The sequence below is a fragment of the Panthera pardus genome, unplaced genomic scaffold (genome assembly GCF_024362965.1).
Source record: "Panthera pardus isolate Hobbes unplaced genomic scaffold, ASM2436296v1 HiC_scaffold_2, whole genome shotgun sequence".
Classification (NCBI taxonomy): domain Eukaryota; kingdom Metazoa; phylum Chordata; class Mammalia; order Carnivora; family Felidae; genus Panthera; species Panthera pardus.
The window spans coordinates 60492135-60504977 of NW_026526765.1; the positions used below are offsets into that span (position 1 = coordinate 60492135).

The window sequence follows — 12843 nt, forward strand, 5'->3', positions numbered from 1 at the left end:
TGCAAGCCAGGCCACCTGGGTGCCAGTGTCAGTGCACATGACCCATGACCCATCGTGGTCCTCTAAGCCAAAACAAAGCTTCCTTGCAGCCCCTCTCTTCCGACCCAGGGCATCCTCAGGGAGGACCGTGAGTGGAGAGCACCCCCTCACCCCTCCTGTTCTTCCTGACACTGCTCTGCTTCCCCCTCTGCTCACTTCTTTCTCTTCCCTCCCCTCCTTTCCTTCATGGGTAATAGCATGGGCTTTGAAGACAGACAGAACTGGGTTCAAACTCTGACTCTCCAGCTATCTCCAGTTTTGTGGCCACGGGCAAATCACTTCACCTCTCTGACCTCCAATTTGCTAATGCCTAAAATGGAGAAGAGAGCAGAGACAGAGGTATTTTGAGCACTGTTTTGTGGGTAGCTAAGGATTTCAGGCGACTTCCCCTGGTGCGCCTCAAGTGCTACTTGGCTTATTTCTTAAAGTGCCGAACCTAATTTCTATTCCAAAGCCCCACTCTTCTTGGGGCCAGAAATGAAATCTCAAGAAACTCACAATACTCCTGTCTCCTCGGCATTGCCCAAATATTCTTCTGGGGGCTTATGAAGCCTTGAGCGGTGGGGTATACTCGGCCTCTGCTCTGTAGCCTTTCCAGGCAGGTGGCCTCTGAGACGTCCTGGTTCCTGAGCATTCTGTGGTCCCTCTGCCATCCAGGTCATAGCTAGGGCCCCTGGCCTGCACCTAAGGTTTGCCCACTCTTTGGGGCATGGTAGGCCATGCCTCTGTTGAGTGTGGGGGAAAGATTCCTTTCCTTGCCAGGCTCAGCTAGGAGAAACAAGTCAGGATCCTTGTCGCAGCAAAGTCACACAGACTAGTGGAGTGGACACTGTGCTGCACAGAGGACGGGCAGGGCTGGGAGGGCCACTTGGGGTTTTGTCCACTCTCCCAGACTCCACTTGGGAAAGGGGAAGGGCCTCCCTGGCCCCCAGATTCCACTGGAGTCTGGGGGCTTCATTGCTGAATGGTGCTTTGCCTGAGGTGGGTCAAGGACAAACCCAATCTCCAAGCCCCATTCTTCTAGGCCTTCTATCAGACCAGAGCCTTTGTAAGTCAAAATCTAAGAAGATGGGTCCATTGTTTCTGTGTCATATTGCCCCAGGCAGTGAGTGCCACAGGTCTCAAGTATGGGGCAGGGTCTGTGGTCACAGGAAACAACAGAAGAAACTTCCACTGTTATCTTGTAGTTTTATGTTGCCTCCTTTCTGCAGCTCTGTCCCAGAGTCAGTCCTCAGCATGGAGGCAACCATGACTTTTCTCCCCGCTTCCTTCCTCCCTCTCTCCCTGCTCCTGGGTTTTTTTTTTTTTTTTTTTTCTTTTCTTCCTCAGGCTCCAATTGTGGCTGCAGCCGCCTAGCTGGGAAGCTGGGGGCCAGCGCTGACAGGTTCAGTGGGCCGTGTAGGGCCAGGGGCGCTCATCGCTGGCATTATTACTAATCATCACACAGCATGGCTGCTACTCCTTCCCTCCTTCCCTGCTCATTTCCTCTGGGGTCTTCAGTTTGTCGAAGCCACAGAGGGAAAACAGACCCTGTGTGCTTTTCTGCATTCCCATAGGCAGGTGGGTATGGCTGTAGCCCCTAGGCAGTGAGGGTTTGAATGGAAGCTGCAACCACCACAAGCACCAGCCAGAGGGCCAGGACCCAGGGGACCTTCGCATTTGTCCCTTGGCTCTAAGAAGTCAGACAATACCTGTGAATCCCCAGTGAATTGTAGCCTCCCAGAGAAACAGTGGTAGAAAAAATAAGTTACAGTAGAGCAGGAGGGCTTGGAGCCAGAAAGGGAGTGTGGGATCTGGAGTCAGACCATCAAGTTCAAAGCCAGCTCTACCACTTCTTGCTGTGTGACTTTGGGCAGGTCACTTAACCTCTCTGTGCTTTGGTTGCATCCTCTATAAAATGGGGGATAATGAGGATACCTACCTTACTGAAATGAGTAATGGGACCAGGAACAAACCGGCACATAGTAAAAACTCCACGGACAGTGGCTACCATTGTTAAGGCAATGGTTATATAATCTAAGGAGACTAAAGGAGGGGAGTGAACATGATAACCTCCTGCACATTTACCCAAGGAGATTATGGATCCATATTCTGCACGCACTTTAGAAATTCTGCCCTGATTTCTGTCTTCATTGCCCCAGCCATTTCAGTGTCACACAACTCTGGCAATGGCAACTGTCCAGGGCCACCCCGCCCCATCTCAGTCCTACTCTGTCCCTGACTCTACCCTCCACTACCTCCAGCCCTGTGCCTTTCTCCCCCCTGCTTCCACCCTGACCTGTGCCCTCATAGCCTGATCTAGGCCTCTGACCTTGCTGAATCCAAACACTTGCTTCTCCCAGGACTTTTGGTGGGAGCCATCCTGGCCAGAGTCATAGGCTGTTTTTCTCAGCAGCAGAGCTAGAGTAGTCATTCCCACTCATTCTTGGTGAAGTCTGGGGTGTTATCGTGAATTGCTTATCTGCCCTTTGCCCTCTCAGACTGTGAGTCCCCCAAGCAAGTGAGCATAAACTTCTGCAGCCGCAGAGATCAGCTCAGGGTGTGATGGAACAGGAGGCACTCACTAACTTGTGACTGAATGAACAAGTGAGTGAGTGAATGCAGTTTAGTGAGGAGGTTAACAAAGACCAGCACTCATTTAATCCTTACAACAGCCCTAAGAAATAGGTGCAATTATTTACACCCATTTTACAGATGTTGACACTGAAGTTCAGAAAAGTTTAAGTCAGACAGCTAAGAAATGACTGTATAAAATCCCTTAGAATCTTTCCCCCTGTAGTACGGAGTTTCTTAACTAGGCGTCCACGGATGTGCTTCATGTGGGAGAGTTGTAAACTCCATAAAATTTTATGCAAGGTGTGAGTGTGTGTGTACCCATGCATGGCTACTTTGGGGGAGAAGGTTCACAGGTTTCATTGGATATTTAAATGTTTATTTGAACATATTTAAATCTACCTCCCTCTCCACCCTTCCTCCTTCTACCCAGCCTTCCATACACCCGCAGAAAGCCTTCTGATCAATTTCACGAAGTACTTACCTTGCGCCTGGCCTAAGGAGGGCACCCATGACTTCTCAGGACACATTATGTATGTTGCTTTAGATAATTGAAAGCCAACATGCTCTGGAATGTCCTCCCCCCTCGTTGGATCTGGGTAACTTGGAAGTGCTTTGCTGCCAGTGTCTGGGCTGCGTGGGTGGCTGCACTCTGTCTGAACTCATTTCAGCCCCTGGTAGAGAGACTGTTCCAGCACTGGAGCATGAAGGGGGAACCCTTGGGGCAGTGCAGCCAGCAGGACATCAAAGACAGAGCCTGTGACCTGGCTTCCAAGAATGAGTTTTGCTCCCTGAAAGGTCACACTCAACCTTGACAGATAAGGTCATTGTCGATGCATTAAGGATGTGGCCTCAGAGAAACAATTCCCCAGCCCAGGTCCTATTCCAAGATCTTTTCTTCCTCCTGGGAAGGGGGTGAAGAAGTTGTTTACAAAAAAGACCAGAAGGGGAAACTGAGGAACGGAGTTAGCATTTTCTGAGCCAGGACTGTTCTAGGCGAGAGGCCCCCTGCCAGGCACGTTTGTAATCATGATCACTTTCAGCCTCACCCTGCGACTGAGGCTGGCGGAATTATTCTGCTTGCAGATTGCTGAAACTGAAGCTCTCCCAGGTCAAATAACTTGCTTGAGGTCACCCAACAAACCCAGCATTTGTAACCTGATCTCCTTGACTTGAAAGCTGTATCTAACTCCCTGTCTTTGTTGTTACTCAGTTGTGACATAACTTTGTAGTTTGCAAAAGGTTCATCCTACTGGCTTTGAGCATCCCCCCCCACCCCACCTCATCCCAAACTCATCTGTCCCCTCCTCCCCACCAGTCTGGTCACAGTTTGTAATGGTAAGAGGATCTGATAGCCTTTGGTCCTAGCCTGCCAACTCCCTGAAGGCCTCTTTTTGTTCATTATATAGAATGGTGCCTAGCAGGTGGATCATGCTTAATAAGTATTTGTTGATTGAATGAATAATTAAATAGGGCCCAGAGCAAATAATAATAAAGGACATTTGTGACTGCTTTGCAGGGGAACAAAGTATTTTCCCTTTACTTTATCTGACCCAATCCTCACACCATCCTTGAAAGGACTTTGTTCGTGTTTCAGAGAGAAGTAGCCCAGGCCCAGAGGTACATTTGGTAAGAGAAGTGGGACTTGATCCCAGGGCTAAATGATGGTGCCCTTTCCCCTATCCCGCTGATCTCAGCGTGAGTGTTTGCAGAACACTTGGGATGTCCTGGGTCTGGTCGAGCCATGGTGGATGGGGGCAGGGTAGAGGGGTGCCTGCTTTGCTTTCTAAAAACTCAGGATCTATTTGAGGAGGCCAGACTTATGCATGCAGAACATTTGGGAAATGGTACAAGACAGCAGCTAGCATAGTGCTGAATTGCACATAATCAGGTGCCAACCACATTCCCTTCCTTAACTAATCTGAGTCTTTTAATACCAGATGGGGACCCTGAGAATAGACTTCCTATGAAACAGATGAAGAGCAAAGATGGAAGCCAAGGGGAAGGGCTGTGGCTGACTCATTTCTATACCCCTCTAACCCAGCACGATACCTGGCCCACAGCAACAGTGACAGTGGCAGTCCGCCCTCCGTAACTGGCCACACTGTGTGCTGGGCACCTACCAAGGGCCTTACATCACCTCCAAGCCCTCACAGCAGCACTATAAGGTAGGTACTAATGTAATCCACAGAAGGTGAAAGTAGGGTGCAGAGAAGGTACTCCTCAGGCTCCAGGTCACACAGTTAAAAAGCAGCAAAATCAAGACTTGAACCCCGATCTAGCAGCACCACCAGGTCCACGCTGTTAATCTGACACTGCTGCTTCCACGGGTGGTGGGAACTTATTGAATTTCCCAGCCGGCAAGGATGGAAAGAAACAGGGGTGAGTGAGCACATGACAGTAGGGGGAGGGAACATGGGACCTGCAGGTCTCTGACCATTTCACCCCTTCTTCCCTGAACAGCCTTCCAGGAATACCCTAAGGAGTGCTACACGGGTGTTTATGTCAGAGGAAAGGGAAGGCCTTGCCTCCAGAGCTTTCTGAGGGCATGGACAGGCGCCGTGGGTGTGTATTACTCAGCTCGGGCTGCTATTACACAATGGCACAGACTGGGAGGCTTAAACAACAGAAATGTATCTTTTCACAGTTCTGGAGACTGGAAGTCCAAGATCAAGGTGCCAGCAGGGTGGGTGTCTGGTGAGAGCTCTCCCTTTGGGTTACAGATGGCTGCCTTCTGCTCCCTGTGTGCTCACAAGGCCTTTCCTTAGTCATGTGTGCAGGGGTTGGGGGAACTCTCTGATGTCTGTTCTTATAAGACATTATGGACACTAATCCCCTAGGATCAAGACCCCACCCTAGTGACCTCATTTAGCCTTAATTAGGTCCCATCTCCAAATACAACCACACTCGGGGTTAGGGCTTCAACATATGCATTTTGAGGAGACACAGACATTCAGCCCATAAGAGCGTGGATGAGGGAGGGGTAACACCTGGACATAGGGCATGAATCAGGTCACCTTCAAGAGTAGAAGGAGCCACAGCCAGGGAAGCCCCAGCTGGACAGGGCTGGCAAGATGGCCTCGGTGAGTACATGTTGGGGACAACAGGACAAACTGCCCACGCGGTACTCTGCTCTCTGTGGCGAATCTCCAAGAGGCAGGAGCAGGTCTGCTGTCTTCTCTCTCTTCTCCCTCACACTTGACGTGCATTCCTCCCTAGACGCATTCTTTGCGAGCCTTTCCCGGGCAATGTCTGCCGCATCATACAATGCATGTGTGTGTCCATTTATCTATAGATAATGCCTACCACACAGGGCATCACCAGGAATAAGTGAGCTATTGTGCGTGTAAATATCTGGTACATGGTTGACATATGAATGAATAAATATTTGTTGAATAAATGAATCTTTACTTAGAGGAGTGTGCTTCTTCCTTTGAAGAGCTAGGATGATCTGGTAATCACCAATTTTTACTTAATAATTGGTTCGCTGAGCAAAGAAAATTCATTCATTCATTCATTCATTCACTCAGCACAGATTGACTGCACCCCTGTTAGAAATGAGGGGTTAAGTAGACAGTGAGGAGCTAAATCAGTAGTGGTCCCTGCTCCCAAGGTACTCTCTGTGCAGAGGGAGACACAGACAGGAAAGGCACAATGAGAACCAAGGAAATGAGTTTTCTGATGGGCACAAAGGCCCGAGTGCCACAGGAACCCCTGAGGCAAGCACCAGTTCAGGGCCAGAAAGGTATTCCTGGAGCAAATGATACTTGAATTAGATGGTCCAGGATATGTGGGGTGAAAGGGGTGAGTGACATCCTAGGCAGCAGGAACGGCAAGTGCAAAGGCCCTGAAACACAACCCTAGAGGGCACCAGTGAGGTTCTGTGTGGCTGGGGCCCCACAGGGAGCACCAGAGAGCAAGGTGATTGGGAGATGAAGTCAGGTCACAAAAGGGCCTCATAATGCATGCTCCTCAGTTTGGACTTTATCTTGGTGGCTTGACTTTATTCCCACGGCTCAGAGGCAGCCAGTCGGAAACTCCTCCAGGGGTACTTTACTATCTCTGATCTGTAAAATGGAGCAATTCATCTCCACTCTGCCTCTTCATACAGTCACAGGGAAGAAGAAGAAATGCAAGAGTAGCATCCTAGTCTTCTGTAAACTCTCAAGTGTTGGTTCTCATCTGCAGGTAGTGTAGAGATGAGCAGGTGCCTGAGGGTCCAGGGGCACTAGAAGGCTGCACCACCCTCTCCCTGGCAGAGCTCTCTCCTCTGTTCCTTGAGTCCTGGCCATCCTGATGGGTCCTCTCCTGACCCGTGGCTTCAACCCCACCCCCACCCCCACCCTTCTTCTCCAGCAGGGAGCACAGGCAGGAGGCAGGGGGCCAGCCGCTACCAATCTTATTCATCAGCCAGAACTCTAGGCCTCATGGACACAGACAGATAAACCCTGGCACTTACAAGAGCTGAAGCTTTGAATCTGGTGGGACCCAGAAGAGATCTCCCCAGCTCAGGGGCCCCCAGCGTCCCCACCTGCCAACAAGAGGTGGTGACAGAGCCCTGTACTCCAAGTTCTAATCCCATATTCTGGCTAAGTCACTTCAGGCAAATCCTTTACCCTTGGTAAACCTCAGTTTCTCGCTACAGTAATGATTAGACATGACCTGTCTAACTTCACGGGGCATGGGGTGGTGTGTGTTATACACAGCACAGGGGACTGCAAATTACAGGGACAGATGTTATTAAGTACACCTTCCCTGTTGCACAGAATATGGCGTGTGTTTGGATCTGAGAAAGAATTAAGCGCTGAATAGGTAAAGGAAATTACTCAGGGTCCCTGGCCAAGACTCAGGCCACCTTTGTCCCTGAAGGGGCAGCTAATGGGCTGGAATGACAGGAAATAGCTCCTGAGGCGCCCTCTATCCTTGAGGTATGACTATATGCCTGTGCAGCTTTGAGCCTGCATAAATGTGGGTAATCGTGATGCCATTTTGCATTGCTGTGTGCACGTCTCTGTGCCTCTGTGGTCGTGTGTCTGGATCTTGTGTGGGGTCCTGAGGATGCACCTGAGTGTATTATGGGCTGAGTGTGTCTATGTGTATAACACAGTAATGTCAAAGTGGGACTTGTGGGACTGTGCCCATAGTTTTGTGTAAGTATGTGTGTTTTGGTGAGGCCATGTGTTGCGGGACCCTGTGATGTGCAAGCATAGTGTGTAGTGGAAACTGAGGCGGCTCCTGCATGGAACGAGGGTGCCTCCTCCTCAGGCTTCCAGGGAGCAGACTGCATTTCAGCACCACAGAGAGCTGAGGAGAACCCACAAGAGTGAACCCACACTTTGCCCTTTTGCATGAGACACAGATAGCCGTTGGGGTTCTGCGTGGTCTGGAGGGAAAACTCACAGCAGGGAGACTGTTTCTTAAATTCAGCCTTTACCCCCACAGCACTAACTCTCAGCCTGCCCTGTAGCTGATGGCTAAGAAATTATTGGGGAAGGGGGACGCAGGAGGAGGTAGAAGGATGAAGGAGGGACAGAAAGAGGGGAGAAACGAAAAAGAAAAGGCAAGGCCCACAGGGGCTCCTCTGCCCCTCTCCCCCAATTTTCCATCAGTAGAGGGTGGCCCTGGCCAGGAGCGGGAGGGTCCCTTCCTCCCATGACAACCCAATTGGATGTATGTTTTACATCTCTCCCTGGGTGGGGCAGACTTTCTCCCCATCCCGCGAATTCAGGTGGTGGGTTAAATAAGATTTCCCTTGAAGTCAAATGAAATAGCGGATCACACGCAGGAACACACACACGCGCGAGCGCGCGCGCGCGCACACACACACACACACACACACACACACACACACACACAGGCACACGTTCTCTCGGGGAGCAATCTGCGGCCGCCCCCTGAACCCCACCCATCAGCCAGGTGCCTACCTCGGTCTGTGCGCCCAGGGGCGCAGCCCCGGAGGGGCGCATGGCCCCGCAGGTGCGGGCGCGCAGGGCGGTGGGCAGCGGCGCGGGCAGCGGGCACCCCTCGTGGGCCCGGCCCCCCGCCCCGCCCCTCCGGGGTTACCCGCCGGCCACTCCGCGCGCCTCAGACTCGCCCGGAGCGCGGGCAGGCGGGCGGGCGGGCGCGCGGCTCCGCTCCGCGCGGTCCCTGGCTCTGTTCATTCATGATTGGTACCCGGCCCCCCGAGAGCCAGCCCGAGCGCCGGGAGGGGAGCGGAGCGTGCGGCAGCAGGGGCGGGCGAGCGCGGCTCCCGCACCGCACGCGCCGCTGGCTCGGGAGCCTTGGCCGGCGGGCGCGCCGCCCCGTGTCCGGCACCGAGCAGGCTGCGGGGCAGCGTCCTCGGCCGGTGGCGCGCGAAGCGGCCCGGCCCGGTTCCGAAGGCTCGCGGGGAGCCGCTGGCCCTGTGAGTCAGTGCATGTGCGGGGCTGAAGAAGGAAAGAAAAGGCTCCCAGCGCCCCAGCCCCACGCTCACTGAATACCAAGCTGCAGGCGAGCTGCCGGGTGCTTTTTTTTTTTTTTTTTTTCCCTCCTCCAATTCAGAGTAGAGGAGCCACACTGATTTCTTTGCAGGGGAGGGGAGGGGCCGGGCAAGGGGTCCCAAGTCGCACACAAGTCTTCGCTGCCATGGGGGCCGTCATGGGCACCTTCTCGTCTCTGCAAACCAAACAAAGGCGACCTTCTAAAGGTAAGCCACCTCCTTCTTCCTTTTGTTCCCCTGGCTGGGTTTGGGGGTGCTCCGTGCTGAGCTGGGGTGTGCCGCCTGCCTTCCTTGGCCTGGACCCTCCTCTCCATCACGAGCGAGGGCAGGTTCTTGTATCCGAAGGAGTCAGAAACCTGGCGGGAGGTTTGGTGTGAATATCCTGAACACGCACAAGGAGCCAGAGTGGGCACTGGCCCCAGGGGCGGGGGAGATACCCTGTAGGGCGCTGGGTGCCAGGACACTCCTCCTGGAAATCTCTGGGAACAGAAGGAAGAGTCAGATTCACAGGTGGGAGGTGACTGGATTGTCTGGTTGGAATGTTGGGAAGCCCTTCCCGTTCCCATGACTGCTGGCGATTGTGCAACTGTGGGCACCCAGCAGGGGTGCTCACACATGCACACACTCCTCCTGGTAGTAGTGCTGGTGCAGACCTAGGAGTCCCTCATCCGGGAGACAGTGCTCTGTGTGCCCACCCCAATAAACCTCTGCAAGCCAAAAGGAATCAGCTGCTGCCAGGTGGTGAAACTCCCAGGGCTCATGTCCTGGTGGCTGGGGGAGTCATTAGGAGCCAGGGTGTCACGCAAGGGTGCTGTCATGCTCTGGGAACCACCAGGGTGCTGAAGGCACCGATGAGGTGTGATGGAGCAGTGAGCTTATGTCAGGGATTAGAAACTGTGAGTCCCTGCAGTCCCTCCTTCCTGGACCCTGTTCCATAGCTGCCTTTCCCCAGCTGAGACATGCCCAGTCTCCCCCGCCGGTGGGACAGGAGTCAAATGGGTCCATGTGAAGTTGGGGCAAACATATCTTGCATCACGGGAGACTGCGCAGGCCTCCTATCCAGCAGTTAGAAAGTTGGTTGTTGGAATGAAGAGACAGGATGCAGTTAGGACAGGATGCAGTTAGGAAGCAAGAAAATGATGGGTTTTGTGTTCTTTCATTTAATGCTCAAATCCTGTTGTGAGTGGCAGAAGGGTTTCAAGTAAACTGACACTTAAACCTTCAAGTTCTACCATTGGAGCTCAGGTTCTGGCTATAGGTGGGGGTCATAGCTCCCAATCCTTAATGCTGGTTAGTGATTCGAATTGTATTAAGGTAAGGCTGGACCCCAGGGTGTTCAATGATCTGCTCTTAGGACTTGGTTAGTCTCCCCTGACTCGTTAGGCAGGTCTGTGTCTCAGAGTTCCTCATGCGTAACCTGCCTTCAAGGGGTCCAGGCATCTGGCCTAGCTCCCAGAGACATTGGGCTGGTTGAACACTGAGCAGTGAGATCTCCGGAGGTAGATCTTAGGTGATGAAGCTGGATTGGTGTTTACATCTTAGAACACGAGTCTAAGGCCACGTGAGTTACACATCCTTTTGGCAGGGAAGGGTCTGGTTGCCTTTTTACCAGTCTTGGGCAGGACAGGTCTGCAAGCCTTGGTCCAGGACCTTGACATTCAGAGCCCTGTTTCTCACAGATCCTCAGATACCACTTGTGTGGGAACACAATTCAGCACCAAAGCCCCATCATCTGTCTGACCACTGTGAGGCCCCAGAGGCCAGGGGACTGTGGGTACAAGAAACCCAGGGGTTTGTTTTGAAATATTTTCAATGACTGTGGCACTTCTGGGAGGCAGCTAAGTGTCACAGAAAGATCTTGAGCTCTGGAGTCCAGTGGGGTCTGGGTGTGCATCCCAGCTTCATCAGCGCCTCCTTCTGAGATCTCAGGCCAGCCTCACCCCTCTTAGCCTCAGTTTTCTCATCCATAACATGGGTGACAATACTACATCCAGGCAGGAAACTGGGTGTGTGGGAAGTACAGGGAGGGAGGACCATGCTACATATACAGTGTTGGCTGAGCCACCAGGGACCCAAAGGAGACTTGTAAGAACATGAAAAAAAAAAAAAAAAAAGAAGGATGGATATGAAGTTCCTTGCACAGGGTCAGGCAAAGATTAAAAGCTCAAACATTACTGTCTACCATTCCCTTCTCCTGCACAAAATTCTAGGTCACCCCAGTGAATTCCCATTGGAGTCCCAGAGACCAGAGCTCTTTGCTCTCTCCCAGGATCCTAAGAAAGAGAAGAGGGGCACCAGCATTCGGTGAGCCCTTACTGTGTGCCTGGCACAGTTCTGGGTGCTTCTTCTGTGCCTTCTTATTTAACTGTCACAACAACGCCTGTTTGAAGCTCACAGCGGGTCAAGGCTGTGGGGCAGGCCGCCATGGCAAGCCCCAGCCCTGAGTGGTCAGCCCCTCTTGCACAGAGTTCCACCACGTTGGCTGAATTGTCCAGGGCTCCAGCTGTGTATATTTCTCCCGGCATTTGCCCCCGAGCAGAGTCTTATCTTACCATCTTCCTCTGTGGAATGCTAATCAGCAGAAGACCTTTCCTGCAGAGAGAAGTGACTTAGAAACTGGCTGGGGAGGCTAGTGGTCAGGGATCACTTCCTGGCCAGTTCCCTTCCCCCCACCTTGGGACCTCAGTTTCTCCTCAGGTTCCATCCTGCTCTCAAACTTGGAGGTTTTTATTGCTGATGCTCTTGCTGGAACTGCTACTATGATCTCTGAGACATCAGGCTCGGATCTAATTAGAGGCAGTAAGAAGAGGATGGTGGGGATTTTCAATTCCTGCTGGAGTCAAATCCAGGCCTACCACTCACTTGCCATGTTTGCCTCAAGTGTAAAACAGAGACAGTAGTGGTAGTTACCACTTTAAAATAGCTGTTGGGTTGTGTGAATTTCAGGGATAATGCAAGTCAGATGCTCAGCACGAGCTCTGCTATGTAGTAAGTGGTCAGCACATTTTAGCTTCTGTTCAATTTATGGCTCTAAACTGTTTGTGGCTTCCAAATGCCTCGAGTGAGGCCATCCTGGAAGTAGGCAGTGCCTCTGGGAGTCCTACCACCTTGTTTCTGGAGCCCTCTTCCAGCACTGTCCAGATAACTAGGACCCAAAACTTTAGATACACCGAGGCTGGTCCTGGTACTGAGCCTCCACTGACCTCTGCTCCGTGGCTGGTCCTGAAAACAACATAGCTTGCTGAACAAATCCCTGCGTGTTTCCAAAATATAATCTGGTAGCACGTATACATTTTTTTAAGTAGGGCAAAACCCCATGTGACTAGTGCTGAGAGAGAGACACACATAGCCCAAGCTGAGTGTTCAGGGAGAGCTTCCTGAAGGCAGCCGAAATCTGAATTCGTTTAAGAGCAGGGTCACTGACTAAAAACATTCAAATTCATTTTCTTTCTCTGTTTGGGATCTTTGTTTCTCTTTAATTAAGAATGAGGAAAGGCCACCCTGCTTTGGGGGATTCAGCTTCTGCAGCCCGGTCCTAGGTAGAATTTCTGGCTCCAGGAGTTTTGCATGTGCTTATACCAAGGACACTGCTCGGGACACTGCTTTAACAAGTAAGTGCGAAGGGTTGGGGTGTGGGGTGACCAGAGAAGGCTGATGCAGGTGCAGCTGTGGAGCCTGTGCGGGCCAAGAGAATTTAGGCAGAACATCACTAGACCAAGGCCATCTCAGTGGAGGTATGCCTGTAAGCAAATGGGTTATCAGTCCTCCACTGC

General features: G+C 52.1%; 1 protein-coding gene across 3 annotated transcripts in view; it reads left to right on the forward strand.

Moving 5' to 3' along the window:
- Positions 1-12843, forward strand: part of KCNIP1 (potassium voltage-gated channel interacting protein 1) — a 341949-nt gene that overhangs the window by 121680 nt on the left and 207426 nt on the right. For 2 of the 3 annotated variants that reach the window (XM_019450271.2, XM_019450273.2), the window contains exon 1: positions 9104-9277. The exons of the other annotated variant lie outside the window; for it this stretch is intronic. In XM_019450271.2, coding sequence (XP_019305816.1) covers positions 9217-9277 — 61 coding nt within the window. In that variant the 5' untranslated portion in view covers positions 9104-9216. Of the gene's footprint in view, positions 1-9103; positions 9278-12843 lie in introns of those variants that run through there. 3 annotated transcript variants of the gene reach the window in all.